General features: G+C 38.5%; 1 protein-coding gene across 1 annotated transcript in view; it reads left to right on the top strand.

Annotated features, from left to right (window-relative positions):
- Positions 1 to 16,299, top strand: part of dnah7 (dynein, axonemal, heavy chain 7) — a 117,230-nt gene that overhangs the window by 46,144 nt on the left and 54,787 nt on the right. Inside the window, 5 exon segments of the mRNA XM_042494683.1 lie at positions 192 to 440; positions 2,874 to 3,023; positions 8,160 to 8,342; positions 12,620 to 12,796; positions 13,975 to 14,106. Of these exon segments, the coding sequence (XP_042350617.1) occupies positions 192 to 440; positions 2,874 to 3,023; positions 8,160 to 8,342; positions 12,620 to 12,796; positions 13,975 to 14,106 (891 nt within the window).

Raw genomic sequence — 16,299 nt, 5'->3', positions numbered from 1 at the left:
CAAATTTTCATGACCATAAGTTCTCTGAACTTATGGTCATGAAAATTTGCCTTTAAGTTATGGAAAAGTCATGGAAATTTATTGGCAAAAATGTATATGAACACTGTTTCTTTTAAAACCGTGTGTAAGTATGTAGTTTTCCCTCATCCTGCCATCACTGTTTCCCTAACTACTTTGGCTTTCCACCTCAGGGTATCACCTCTGACCTCTTCCCGGGGGTCAAGCTTCCAAATCGGGACTACCGCATCCTACTGGAGGCTGTCGAGGAAAACTGCCGGCGCATGAACCTCCAGGTCACCGATTTCTTTGTGGAGAAAATCCTGCAGATCTTTGAGATGATGATAGTGAGGCATGGATTCATGCTGGTGGGGGAGCCCTTTGGAGGCAAGACCAGCGCCTATCGTGTGCTGGGAGCAGCTCTACATGATGTCTTTAAAAAGGTATGATGTTCTATTTAAATCCGAAAATATGGTTAATTTTTAGTCACTTTATATTTTGAGTATTTAAGATACAATGCATTAATAATTGATAATTAAAATGTTTAGTTGAAATTCTCACCCTGCAGTCAGAAAATTTAACTTGCTACACTGTTGTCTCTAAAACAAATGCCTGTGGGCATGCAAATAAACAGACAAACAACAAATGTAACTATTCTGGGATGCATGTTGTGCTGTTTGATGTACCTGTTATTTAAATGTTAAAAGTGGTTGCCATTAGGACTGCTGTGTCATTTTAAATGATGTCAGTAACAATACCTGTATTGTTAAAGAGACACTGATACCATTAGAGTACTTCAGGTAATACTTTTTTTTAAATTCATGTAAATGAAAGAAGGTAAAAGGTAAAAAGTTATTTTTTAAACAAAGTTTAAAAAACAAAATTACATTTGTCCTTGATCCTGCTAAATCTTTGGAGTTGAAGGATTAGTTGATAAGAAATCCGCAGCTTATCTGAAGAAGCATTCAGTTGTGTAAAATGCCACCGCTCCTTCCCATCGCAATGATTTTCATTTTCTCTTTTTTATCAGTCTTTGTCCCCGCTCTAATTTTTTGATGTTTTTTTTTGTGGGACTGTGGATGCAGTGCAAGTGGAACTTTGTTGGTTAAATAATTGATGTGCTGATCCAGTCAGATCGATGAGAGGAGTACATGCAGAGAGGCCAGTAAGAGTTCGACCTAGCCCAGTGAACATTTAAGTTTCACTTTCACTGCATCTGACATTCTGCTGCTCTGTCTGTGTCCAGAGTACGCTCTGCACTCTCTGGAGTGTGGTGCAATCAATATCCAAATAGCACATACCGTATATTCCTATAGCTCCTAATGAATGGTCCAGCTCCAAAAATATAAAATCAATACGTGGCAGTAGATATTTCAATCGAGGCGGGCTGCCACAAAAAATGAATGTGTGCGAAACCTAAATACATTTTAAAGTGTCCAATTATTTAATTATTTATATCATAACTGTACAAATAATTTCATGAAATACACTGCACTCAACTCCATCACACCAAGCTCCTACAGTCATGGACCAATCATAAGTAATATTAAATTGGAGAAGGCTTGCTGTGATTGGCTGCCAGCAAAAACATGCAAATAGTAATTTTTTTCTATATCTGGGTACAAAAAGGATTTCATGCAGGTATTTTTTTGACTGTAGAAGTGCCAATACTCCTTTGTACCATGTTAATTTGGTTAATACTCTAAAGTATTGAGAACCAATACCTAGCCCTAGTTGCCACTGGTGGCAACCAAATGCCATGAAGTGCTTGCCAATTTCTTAAAGTAGTTGGCGGTCACTATCAGTCCATAATATGTGATAACTGTGATATTGGAGAAATTTGAGAAGTATTGTGAATTAAACTGAGATATTGGCAACAAAAGTGTGAAACAAAGGTGGCACATTAGACCGCAAGTTGAATGTCAACTTACTATATTTGATGAATTCCTTGGGTGGCAGTAAGTTTTGATCAATAGCTACTTTAAACCACTTTATTTTCTCGGTTGCATTTCCCGTAGTTGTCCTTGAGGTCCAACTTATTCATTATATTCCCGTCAGGTATTAACTTGGTCAATTTGTCAGAAGTTTTGAAAGAAAGAAAGAAAAAAAAAGTCTTTTTTCAGACGGTTAACCATGCATTCTTTAATTGTATTGTATTACACATTTTGATGGCTTTCCGGAGACCTTGGGACATGAACTTGCTCTATCAGTAAAAAATCATATAAAATTTGACGTGCATGAAAATATGTGTTACACTCAATATCCAAGGCTTATCTGAGCTACATGTTTTTCCCAAGTAAACACATCCATCCAATTTGTCAGAGCTGTAGTCTTTGTTTAGTAGTTATTGATCTCGCAGAGAAGAGCAGGACTGGCTTGTTGTATTTACATGGCTGAGAGGGCTGAGAGGCATCCCACCAAGGAGACAGATGAAGGCCTGCTGATGGAATGCCTGGGAACGCCACATTTATCATCGTCATCCTTGTTGCTGCACGTCCACTGATCATGTCCAACCTCCTCCCTCCCCTTTCTTTGCTTTTTTTTTGTTGTTCTTTTTTTCCCTCACAGCCTGTTTTTCTCATTGTTTTTAACTCAAAGTGACACATAGTCTGAAAAGCCGTTTGTTGCAGTTTTTGCTTCTCTTGCTCGGTTAGCAGAAGTCCTGTCACACAGTCAGTAATCTTCTAAGCAATTTATGACTCTTGGCGAAGACAAGAAGGTGAAATGTGCGACTCGTCATGCTCGTTTTTGCCGCTTTTTTACCTGCAAAGAAAATCATTAAGTGTATTTATATACTGCCTTTGAATCCCTTTTGTCTTGACTTGACAGCTCTCTTTATTACTGTTGTGTGTATATATGTATGTGTTTGTCACTAGGGTTTGATGGATGAGAACCAGGTGCAGATCACAGTCATCAATCCCAAATCCATCACCATGGGCCAGCTGTATGGCCAGTTTGACCCCGTCTCTCATGAGTGGTCTGACGGCATCCTCGCCGTCAGCTACAGAGCCTTCGCTTCCTCCCAGGTAAAAAAGCTGATGAGAGGGCAGCAGTTTGAACAGTTTAAGGTCCAGACATGAACAAACAAGCAAACAAACATGCAGAATAATTTAACTTGTGTAGCAGCATGTTGATTCAGCGACATGCCCCCCTCAGGCCCTCACACAGATGAACATGATCACCCCTGGGAGCTGTGCAGGGTTAGTTGCACACCACCTGTTCCTCTTTTGGAGGCAGTTGCAATCCAGTGTAATCACACAATGTGGTAAAATTTACATATTCATAATTTATTTCATGCTGCACAAAACCTGCTGTAGTGCCAGTTTAGCAGAGGATGGCTTCTGCAGCTTACCATGTGCTCAGTACTGCTCATATTCACAAATAATAGCTTCAAATGTTGACCTTGACCAAAAAATCAAAGTTTTAATATGCTTCATGGGAAGGAAAATCATTTCTTTTCATGCTGTATGTGTCCACAAAAATAGGTGAAAGGCGTCATGTGTTGACAGCATTTTTGACAATGCGGCAACAGTAGAATCCATACAGATAAACTGTATTTGCTTACAAACTATACATTTTAGCCTCAACTTGTTTACAGCTTCTGTTGGTAAGTTGCTCTATGCCTCCTCAATGTTCAAAGATAAAGATTTCTCACCAAAATAAGTATTGGATGGTGGATCAGATTCACATGAAATTAAACTCTCGTTGAACTCTCGTTCACTCCACAAGTCCAATAGGGAATTAAAAAAAAAAAACAAACAAAAACAAAACAAAACCAGAGATCAATCATTGAAAAAGACCTGTAGACATCCCCTCAGTGTGTACTGAAGAAATACTGAAGCTAAGCTATGTACTGCTTTGGATGGGGACAGTCACAAAACTCCACCTAAAATATGTGTCCCCCAAAAAAAGTCAATATCAATATAAGTGTGGAGTTTACATGTTCTCTCCATGTCAGCGTGGGTTTTCTCTGGAGTCTGCTGCTTCCTCCCCTTATCCAAAAACATGCAGGTTAGGTCATTGGTGACTCTAAATTGCCTGTATGTGTGAATGTAAGCATGAATGATCTTTTTCTATGTATGTACCCTGCGTCCGGCCCATTGTCAGCTGGTATGGCAAATCTGCGTCCCTTAACGAAGTGGTTACGGAAAATGAATGAATGAATTAATTTTTCAAAGATATTATTGAGATGTTTTGCCTTTATTTACCAGACAGAAATAGTGTGAAAGGAAAAGAGAGATTAGACCACATGCAGCAAAGGGTTGGAATCAAACCTGGGACGGCTGCTGCAAGGACATAGGACGCCTTTTGTACATGGTGTGCCCACTCTACTGTGTGAGCTAATGGGCACCCCTGAAGGAATTACTGAAGGAATTTAAGTGTACACTATATTTAAAATATTTCCCCATTTATCTTTGCCCTTAGGCTGCTGTTTCCAGGAGTCAGTTGATCACTCTCTTACGTGCTTTGATTTTTTTCATTTTGTACTGCGCCAACAGTTCTGCACTTTAAATACGTGGCTTGTGTAGTCGCTTTATCTTCTATGTTTTTATTCTTGTATATGTTAATAATTGCCCTTGTGAAGCCCTCTGTGACCTATGTCTGTGAAAAGTGGTATATAGACAAATTTAACTTTTCAAAGCCAGGCTTCACTGAGAACAACAGTATTTTAACATTGCTGAATTTAGGAGCTGCTCGTCTATAGCTGCCTTGTTCAGTTGCTTTGTCTTATTGTGTGACTTCAGTCTTTAGAGGGGTTAGTTTGGGTTCGACAAAGTCACACAATAACACAAGCAAACTGGCTGATAGACACAGCAATAGACCAGCAGCCTCCATGTTCAGTAAGCTAAATTTACTGTTTTCTAAAAGGAGTCTTTTACAAGAGCATAGATGGAGGACTGGGGGAATACAGAGCATTATCTGCTGTAGGTAATACACACACTATGGATAAGTACCTCATATAACTTGGCTTCATAAGATTATCCCTTTAAATTCACAGAGACATTCAAGTGTTTTTTAATGTTTGTTTTTGTTTTATTTCTTGGACAAAAGAATGCCTTTCTTCATTGAAAATATGGTCACAATGATTTAACTGGTAATCAAGCACAAAGCACATGTGCTGTTGCCATGGTTACTTGCAATTTAATTCACCGTGCAGACAGTTTAGAGCAGTGTTTCAACTGATATTTATGTTTGAGGTTCTCAGTTGAAACGTTTTTTATTTTCCGCAGGGTTTCTTATTGTGGGATTTAAAAGCTTTCGCTGATAACCTTTTCATGTTTACCAGAGTCGTTCCCTCTGCTATGATGGAAGGTGGGAAATTCACATTATTTATCCTGGCGAATGAGGACATTAGAGGAGACAAGCCAGGAAGGTGCCTTACTATTGTTATCCTAAGAGAGTAATTTCATTTCTCAAGATCACCTACTGAGTCTGTGACAGGGAAACTACTCTGTGTTCATACAGGCTGCCGAAAAATACACACAGAGTTGTTTCGACGTAGTGTATTCTCGTCATGCCAAACACTGTATGTAGTCACTATTGAGTAAAAGAAAACAGAAGCAGATGAGACGAGGATTTTATATCTACAAATGGTACCCAATATAGGTTTCATTTAGGCTTTTTTATTCATCCAAAAATGTCAGACAGACATTTATTACACACAGAACAGTCGTCCTGAAACTGTTATCCGCCTTAAATGTTTTCGAAACAGTGTTGATGCGCTTTTTCACATCATCAAAAGACTCAAAGGAGACAAATTTTGTCTTTGTGAAAGAAGTTTAGCTGGAGTAGAAAAGAAAACATTCTTCAAAGATGATGTTTCTCCGAGGTACATGCAGTGTAGTGTCCATCATTACTGCTGTTCAGGATCAGCAGGACATCAGTTTGATGTAAATTTCTAGTAATGTGTCAAACTGGGCTCCTGACATCACACAGTAGTCTTAATGTATTCACACCTAACATTCAACTTCTGTTATTAAGTATGTATGTTGTTTTTTTTTCTTCCTCTCTTATCCTCTCATGTCATTTATGCTATTTTTTATTTTATTATTTTTATTACTACTTGTTTTTTTTTAATGTATGTATTAATGTACAGCATTTTGGTCAACTCTGCTGTTTTTAAATGCTCTGTTTATATAAATTTGGATTGGATGTTTTAGCATCAAAATAAATTGGGAATTGGATTGATTTTACAGCTTCAGTTCTGATCTAAAGAACACAAATGCAGTCTACATTTAAGAAACGTCAGTATGCATATCTCAAAACATATCTCAACCTTTTATTGATCTGTTCTACAAGAATTTTGAGGGTCTAATTAACTCAGGAGGCAACAAACGACTGTTCACTTCCAGGGGTTTGAGGATCTAGTAGAGGAAATTGTCATTATTTTTCAGTTTTTTTAATAATAGTTAAGCTCTGAATGCTCAGCTTACTTGTCACTAAGCTACTGGATGTCTTGTACATACATAGTGGCTGTTAATCTCTGCCTTATGAATACTCAAATCCTATGTCCTGTTCAAATCTTGCACTAAAATTACTATGATCAGTAAAATAATGTCAAAATAATGATGCCCTAGCTGAGACATAATACCAGGATCTGTTGCAGACTTTCAAACTGATGCTGTCTCTATGGAAACAGGCATTTGGAGCAACTTTGTGTCACCACTTAAAGCAAAAAGTATTCTTGTTATATGTCAGCTGTGTTATGCTGGTCAGCCACATAGCTGCTGTGACCTTCCTCGGTAATATCAGCTCAAAATAGATGTGTGGATCATTCATTGCTGCACTTTCTGTGGGTTAAAACCTTAAAGCATGTTACACCTGTGAGGTGTAACATGTTCAAATGCTTCACGTTATACAGAGCTCTGCAATGAGAAGATGAGATTTTGATGCATTATTGTCTACTCAGTCTCAGTTTAGGAGCATTGGACGGATCATTGTACAATAAGCATGACGTTCCAATTAATTTCAAGCCGGTAGAAAGAGAGGCTGCGTCGACAGGGTAACAAAAAAAAACATTCTGCTGTCTTGTTAAATTTAGATCTTTAATAACGCTCTTTCATTCATGTACACACAGCAGACAAACATGGGCAGATGATTTACAGATGGCAGCGGAGGCACGTCATAATGGGAAATCATTTGTTCGCCCTATTCTCAGATCGTTTTCAAATGAACTTGTCATTTTAAAAATTGGCCCAGTATATAAAGTTGTCATTTTACAAATTGTTTTTTCGTCAATGAAAAAGGAGTGTGAGGAGTGGTTATGACAGCCGAGGCAGCGCATACTGATGCAATGAAAACAGAAAACGAGAACAAGGCTTGTTTTAATTCACTTTTAAAAAAAAAAATCCTCTGTGGGCAAAGACTTTCTTTGTTTTGCTTTTTTTTCTGCATTACATTTTGCTAAACTAATTTTTGTGTGCTAATCTGGAGTCAGCAGCAGTGTAGTGTATTAAACTCTCTGCATACACAATGAGATTTTTTTTTTTTTTGCAGCGAGCACTCTCTGTTAGATCATTACATTACAGTATACTCACTTCCCTCACAAGCACCAGATGGCCCCAGCCCAGGCTTCTTCCATTTGTTTATATTACAACAAATCAATTTAAAGCACAGCTCTTGCCAGCCCATTTAACTGGAGAATTGACGCCTGTTGTCAACCTCCATTATGACAGTGTATGTGTTAATTTCATTCATTCAGCAAACATTCTCTGCTCAGCTCATAATGCGCAGGAGTTCTTTTATGACCTTGAGAGTATGCACAGGGATTTGTGTCAGTGTGACATAAATGAATACACTGTGTGCATATGATTAAAGGATACAGGCGCTGTCTTGATAAACCAAAAGATAGAACTTTTAAGCTCTTCTACCAAACTTTAAAGCTCCATGAATATTTAAGAATTCTGTATATTTCAGCACTGCAGCACCCAACAAAGTAAAAGAAAAAAATCTTCTCTAGGGTTTAAAAGTTTAAGTGTTTATCTTTCCGGCTGACTGTCTGCCTGTTTGTGCCTCCTCACATCCATACATCCACAGGCCACCAGTGTGGTCAGTGTTGTGACCGTTTATAACCTTTTTCTTGACATAAACATGTGTTATTGTGCTGTTAATAAAAAATGTTCCTTCAGGGTGTAAGAAATCCTATTTATTTCCTCCCGTAGAGCCCCGACAGGAAATGGCTTATCTTTGACGGCCCAGTGGATGCCGTGTGGATCGAGAATATGAACACAGTGCTCGACGACAACAAGAAGCTGTGTCTGATGAGCGGTGAGATCATTCAGATGTCACCCCAGATGAGCCTCATCTTTGAGCCCATGGACCTGGAGGTGGCATCGCCAGCCACGGTGAGAAACATCTTTACTTGGATTAAGGGCTTTCATGGCAGTGTAACCTGTTTTTGTATTTGTAGCAGCAATAGGTCATGGTTCGAACTGCGATGGTTTATATATATGTGTGTGTGTGTGTGTGTGTGTGTGTGTGTGTGTGTGTGTATGTGTGTGTGTGTGTGTGTGTATATATATATATATATATATATATATATATATATATATATGTATACAGTGCCTTGCGAAAGTATTCGGCCCCCTTGAACCTTGCAACCTTTCGCCACATTTCAGGCTTCAAACATAAAGATATCAAATTTAAATTTTTTGTCAAGAAACAACAACAAGTGGGACACAATCGTGAAGTGGAATGAAATTTATTGAGTAATTTAAACTTTTTTAACAAATAAAAAACTGAAAAGTGGGGCGTGCAATATTATTTGGCCCCCTTGCGTTAATACTTTGTAGCGCCACCTTTTGCTCCAATTACAGCTGCAAGTCGCTTGGGGTATGTTTCTATCAGTTTTTGCACATCGAGAGACTGAAATTCTTGCCCATTCTTCCTTGCAAAACAGCTCGAGCTCAGTGAGGTTGGATGGAGAGCGTTTGTGAACAGCAGTCTTCAGCTCTTTCCACAGATTCTCGATTGGATTCAGGTCTGGACTTTGACTTGGCCATTCTAACACCTGGATACGTTTATTTGTGAACCATTCCATTGTAGATTTGGCTTTATGTTTTGGATCATTGTCCTGTTGGAAGATAAATCTCCGTCCCAGTCTCAGGTCTTGTGCAGACTCCAACAGGTTTTCTTCCAGAATGGTCCTGTATTTGGCTCCATCCATCTTCCCGTCAATTTTAACCATCTTCCCTGTCCCTGCTGAAGAAAAGCAGGCCCAAACCATGATGCTGCCACCACCATGTTTGACAGTGGGGATGGTGTGTTCAGGGTGATGAGCTGTATTGCTTTTACGCCAAACATATCGTTTTGCATTGTGGCCAAAAAGTTCGATTTTGGTTTCATCTGACCAGAGCACCTTCTTCCACATGTTTGGTGTGTCTCCCAGGTGGCTTGTGGCAAACTTTAAACGAGACTTTTTATGGATATCTTTGAGAAATGCTTTCTTCTTGCCACTCTTCCATAAAGGCCAGATTTGTGCAGTGTACGACTGATTGTTGTCCAATGGACAGACTCTCCTACCTCAGCTGTAGATCTCTGCAGTTCATCCAGAGTGATCATGGGCCTCTTGGCTGCATCTCTGATCAGTTTTTTTCTCCTTGTTTGAGATGAAAGTTTGGAGGGACGGCCGGGTCTTGGTAGATTTGCAGTGGTCTGATACTCCTTCCATTTCAATATGATTGCTTGCACAGTGCTCCTTGAGATGTTTAAAGCTTGGGAAATCTTTTTGTATCCAAATCCGGCTTTAAACTTCTCCACAACAGTATCTCGGACCTGCCTGGTGTGTTCCTTGGTCTTCATGATGCTCTCTGCGCTTTAAACAGAACCCTGAGACTATCACAGAGCAGGTGCATTTATACGGAGACTTGATTACACACAGGTGGATTCTATTTATCATCATCAGTCATTTAGGACAACATTGGATCATTCAGAGATCCTCACTGAACTTCTGGAGTGAGTTTGCTGCATTGAAAGTAAAGGGGCAGAATAATATTGCACGCCCCACTTTTCAGTTTTTTTTTTTATTTGTTAAAAAAGTTTAAATTATCCAATAAATTTCGTTCCACTTCACGATTGTGTCCCACTTGTTGTTGATTCTTGACAAAAAATTAAAATTTTATTTCTTTATGTTTGAAGCCTGAAATGTGGTGAAAGGTTGAAAGGTTCAAGGGGGCCGAATACTTTCGCAAGGCACTGTATATATATATATATATATACTTGAGGATGTATCATTTACTGTCCTTATATAGAAGCATACAATTTTTGAACATAGCTGGTGGTCTTTATATTATATACCAGAGAGTGTAGAGCTTGTAACATAAGGAACATCTTTCCAAAATATTTGGGTTTATCTATTTCAGCATTAGCTTAATATTTTCAAATCACATTTAGTCTTTGTTGAATCTTGGTTGTCAGATTGGTGTAATAAATGCTATTAAGCTCAGACAGTGACAAGGATGTACTCTAACTGCAAGTTAGTTAGGTCACTTGCTGTGTTTTTTTATTAAATACTTCTTGAAAATATCTTCATGGATTTAACCATTCCAGAGCTGCATTCCTCTGTTTTTCTCATTTTACACCTTATTGATGCATTTAAAATGTAAAATGCCAATAGAAAAAAATAATTATGCCTTTGCACCAATGACAGTTGAGGCTGGGGGCATTATGTTTAATGGGTTGTTCGTCTCATTCTCATGAATGCAATATATCAGGAATGCATTTAGCGAATTTCTTCCAAATTGGCCCAAATGGATTTTGGTGCTCGAAGGTTAAAGTCACTGCGACCTCGTTTGTCTCATCCTTATGGATGCAATATTTCAGAACACTTTGAGGGGATTCTTCAAATTTGGCACATTCATTTACTTGGACTCAAGGATGAACTGACTCTCAGTTCATCCTTGAGTCCAAGTAAATGAATGAGGGTCAGAGGTCAAGGTTACTATGACCCTGTGTTTATCTTGTTCTTATACAACTGATATCTCAAGAAACACTGAAGGAGTATCTTCAAATCTGGCACAGATATCCACTCGGACTAAACGATGAATTGTCACTGTGACCTCACAAAACATGATTTTGGTCAAGAATTCATACACTTATTATGACAAAATTTCAATTCAGGTTAACTTCACTGTGATGTTGTACAGTTCTGACAAACATTTTTCCAGCCATTACTCAAAGCAGCAACTTAGGAACAGAGGGGGAGTAATTTGTCCGATGCTGAATTGGTGACAGTAATGTTGGTTGATTATTTATCCTGAAACCGTGCTGATTGTATTGGTCCTCTGTGCTGCCGGTGTGTGTGTAAGCATCCACATTTTAAAGTTTGTTCTTTTCAGCAACATCAATATTTCAAAAGTGGCCTTCGTATGGCCACATGCAAGTTTGGGCAGACAGGGATGTAAACCGCAAGTTGACTCATTTGCAGAGGCATACAACTGCAAGTTATTAATAGTTTCAAAATTGTTTTGTTAATTTTCCCCATTCCCTCAGTATTTGGAATGTCTAGTTCAATTTGCAGCCATGAGCTAAGCCTGTAATGTCACCAGCTGCCTTCTTTAACTAGCCAATCATAACATTTATCAGTAGGGCATAATGATGGTAATGTTAATGCCATTCCTAGTTGTGCAGGCATTTTAGCAAGCATTTCACAAGAAATATCCAGCAAAGTCAAGTTACAAAGTTATCACATGCCTCTCCATTTCTTTGAAATAAACTACAATCCATGTAAAAATCCTTTGCAGTACATACATAAGTTTTTTTTAATAATTTTATAATTTTCTTTCTTAAGTTCTTTGTTGTGAAGCAGTAACAAAGGCTCTTGATTGCAGTACATGGATGCCTTGAGAGAATTCCTTTGCATCTCCCCGGCTCTACTTTTTTATTAAACAGACTTCTATTTTTGATTCTTTATAGCCTGGCATCTGTTCCCTTTATCGTGAATGCAAAGACGTCAACATTTGTGATCACAGGGTCCTTTTTGTGCACCGTTGATATTTCTACTCCCTTTTTTTCCTCTTCATGTTTTCATCTCTTCTCTGTTTTACTATGAAAGTTATTTTTCTTCCTTTATCTTAAAAAAACCTCATTTGTCTTTCTCCTCTTCTATCATAACCCCACGTCTCTCAGCTACAGCTCATACATTATATCTTTACCCATCTCGGCTCATCTTTCTTCTTTGTTCTAACTTCACCTGCACTCCGTCCTGAAGCTATTCCTTGAGTGGGACTCCCATAGTGAGCTCTGGGATCTCATTAAAAGCTTCACTTTAGGAAAAGGTTGGAGTATAGTCATCGGGTATTCATTAGACATCACATATGCAGCTTGCAATCATTTACAAAATTTATCAGTATAAAGGATATAACTGTTGGGAGCCATACATGTCATAATGTTTGGTCAAACTGGGGCCAGAACACCTCTGAAATGCTCACCAGTATTGCACTGCATGTCCACACCTAGTTTACAATATTGCAACCAATAATTGGATGACAGTCATCCTTTTGTTGGGCACTGGTCAGATGGTTGTGCTTATTAGTTAAGAGACGCTACATTAAGAATAATATTCTTATAAACTGACTGCCCATTATGTTGTTTTTAGATGTGATATACTGTGTGTCTGTGGCAGGTCTCTCGATGTGGGATGATCTACATGGAGCCTCATATGCTTGGCTGGCGGCCCCTCATGTTGTCGTGGCTCAACACCCTGCCGGCCACAGTCACTGCAGCACACAAAGACCTCATCACTGCCCTGTTTGACCGCATACTGCCGGCCTGCGTGCAGCTCATTCGAAAGGCCACCAAGGTGCTGAACCATCCTCAGGAAATACAGTTTATTTTCTACCTTTTTTTTTTTTATCAGGAATGCTTTTATTAATTTTTTTAATTTAAAAAGTTCACACACTGTATGACAGGTGTAAAACTGTACAGAGCATGTACAAGACAAAACACAGCATAAATACAAATTACAAACCTACCCATTCCACTTAACCCAAAACAACAGCCGGAATATAAATAATAGGACGATCCTCCATCACTGGAGTAGAAAAAAAAATCTGTTTGAGCTGGAGGCCAAAATTGAAAGAGAGAAGGAGAGGTGTCTATGTGAAAGGCGGTTTCAAAATAATGGGTAAGTAAACAGTATACATTGACTAAGAGCGAAATGAGCAAGCAATAAATGCAGAGTCATCACTTTGACTGATAGCTCTGGAAGTATTTCATAAAGGGGCCCCATAGTTTTTGAATTTCTTATCTGAGTCACAGATTGAGTTGCGAATCTTTTTGAGATTAAAACAGGACATAATGTCCCTCAACTACTGGGCAAGGGTGGGCAGGGCAGCATCCCTCCATCTAATTACAACTGCACGCCTAGCCAGCAGAGAGGCGAAAGACAACATATGCCGTTGGGTTAGAGTCAGGCGTACATCGTCCTCTCCGGTGGTGGCAAAGAGAGCGACCAGAGGATTGGGTTGCGGGTCAGAGTTAAGGATTGAGGATAAGGTTTGGAAAACTTTCTTCAAGTATATTTCAAGGCTCGGACAAGTCCAAAACATGTGAATAAGGCATTTCCTAACTTTTTATTCAAAAGGGAGTTTTTCACTCTACATCTGCAGAAATGCAGAAATTTTCTATTGATATGTGCATATTTCTTCTGGCATGTTTAAATGTAGAGTATGTAATTTCTGCTGTGAGGTGTCTCCCATTTAAAACAATAACAAAAGACTGACTTGGACGATTTAGTGAAGTAGCGTGGGATCATGGCGTTGTTTTTTCATCATTAAACAACCACTGTTTCCAATGAAAAATTATCTGTGGTGATCTTAAAAATTATGTGCACTGATTAAAGTGTTATTCATGGTTGGTCATGTTTTTTTCACCTTTATTCATGTAATTAAGTGTAAAAATGGACTTCTGATTCCAGGAGTATATTCAGAAATTATTATGTCCAAGTTTTTAATGTGTTTTATTTCTTTTTGCTTTCAGGAGCTGTCCCCGACCTCTGACACCAATCTAGTCAAGTCCCTGATGAATCTGATGGACTGTATGATGGATGAGTTTCATGATGAAGCAAAGATGAAGAGCATGAATGAAAAAGATATTTGCTCCTGGTTGGAGGTTTGTGTACGCACACACTACTACTACTACTGCAGCTAATAACTATAATTATAGTATCATAAAAGCTACAGATGGTAACTTTTATGAAAAGGACTTTGTGTTATATTTGCTGAAACTGTTCCTATATTCTGTAAGAAGTCATTGAGAGAGATGTGTGAAAAAAAATGACAAAAAGAAAAATCACGTCCCTTCTCCCCTCCATGCGGCTTATAATGGCATTCACTCGATTCACCTGGAGAGCGCCAAACACCCACTCAGAGCCGAGGAGTCTCTGACAAAGCCGTCAATCATGTCAGCCACTGCATATGAACTGCAAACAGTAAAATGTGTAGCAAAACATGATTTGATGAATATGATTTTTTTTAATGTTTTTTTTTTTTACAGATTATCCTACTCATTTAGTTCTGTGTGAATTCAGACATAGTTTCAGCAAATACGAAAAGATTAATTTAAAAAAAAACTACAACTTTAACAATAATTATATTTTAATTGAAATATGTAAACCTACAAGTGGTTACAGCTTTATAGATTGTCAATTATTAGACAGATTTATTAAGTTATGCCCAAATATGCCCACATACAATATCCACTCACTAGTCTCAATACAACTATGTCTGTGTTTCAAAAGATTTGAATGTTAAACATCTCCTTGCATGATGCAACATACAGTTTTCTTGCCATAACTGTCGATATGATACACGACAAAAAAACAAAATGGCCAAACCACAAGAGCTTAGAAACACCAAGCCAACATCTAACACCTCCAAAACAAACTGATGTGTCATTTTACATTTCATCACATCGTCATGTTGTTCAAAAGTTGCTCTTGAACACACTGAAAACTCTACAGCTGACCATGCACGGTATGTTCTGTGCTTTAGAGAGAGGAAATAACTAGTAAGTAGTATTTCTTTGTACTCCATGAACATTTCAGTGAGATAAACATGACAAACCAGCTAATTTTCATGCCACTGTGAATCTGGATAAACAGGTTTGCAACTGGCACTTGAGAGTTTGTTTTGCCTTTCATTGATGTTAAAAGCCTGTGGTTTTGTTTGATGAAGAAGAAATGCGTGGTGGGGCAGAAATAATTCAAAGGACAAAACTGCACTAACTGAATTGTATAAGAGCCAATGGTACCAGATACACTGCGAAACTGCAGGGGCTGTTGGCCAAGCATGAGCTCAAGGCAGCTTACAAACCATCATTATAACATGCTGTCAGGCTGATAACATCAATTCAGCATAATTATACCTAATAAATAAGTGAGGAAGGGTGCCCTATCTAACTCCTACTTAACTCCAAAACAGTTGGAGCAATGCTGTTACAAATTTTGTGAAACTGTCATGTTGTGAGGTACAAAATAGTTCAATTTCAAACCATGGTCTAAAGTACAAACATTTTAAATGGCAGTGTGGACACATTCCTATTATCTGTGTTATTTTCAGCTTGATTCGGGCTGCTGTTACCTCTCCTTTCTTACATCAAAACAATGAGTTCACAGCTCGAGTTGTGAGCTGAAAACAAAAAAAGTGAACTTTGGCAGCGGCCCTTGTGGTATCCGTTGCATTGCTCCCAAAAGGCACATCCAAAAAACGATTTCTTGTTGCAAAAAGTGAACTCAGATATACACCAAAGAGCCTGCCTTTTTCTTTTTGCACATACAGTCCCAATCTGCCTTCACACAGGCCCACAAGAGTGGAAAAGTTTTAGTAGATGAGCCCTTTCCTCTGCCCCCTGCCTGAGTTCCAATTGATTTTTTTGCCTCTGTATCTTGTCTTTTTGAAAGCACTGCTATTATCCCCCTGTGGCACGCTGCACTGATGAATGCCTTTCAACCCTCTCTCCCATGTTTCTCAGCCACTCATTATCAAAGTGTTGAATTAATCAGCCTTTTAACAGCAGGAGCTATCATGAGGCAGCTAAGCCTCATGATAGGCCATTTCCAATTCCTACAGTATTCCTGCTGATTTTTCCAACAAAGACATCTCTCCTCTGTGGATTCTGGTGTTTGTGTCCTAAAGTAATCTGTACATTGGTCAAAGCTTTTACATGGAAACTGTACATTTTAATCAATACAATAATTCCAAACCTCATCCATGTGCTTAGATTTTTAACTGCAACTCAGTATGTTCCCATTTGTGTAGTTTCTTACTTACATTGTCCACTCTGCAAGCACTATCCTGAATATGA

Source organism: Plectropomus leopardus, chromosome 10 (assembly GCF_008729295.1).
Source record: "Plectropomus leopardus isolate mb chromosome 10, YSFRI_Pleo_2.0, whole genome shotgun sequence".
Classification (NCBI taxonomy): Eukaryota; Metazoa; Chordata; class Actinopteri; order Perciformes; family Serranidae; genus Plectropomus; species Plectropomus leopardus.
Note: the sequence above shows the minus strand (reverse complement) of the source record. Positions and strands in the feature narration are given on the sequence as shown.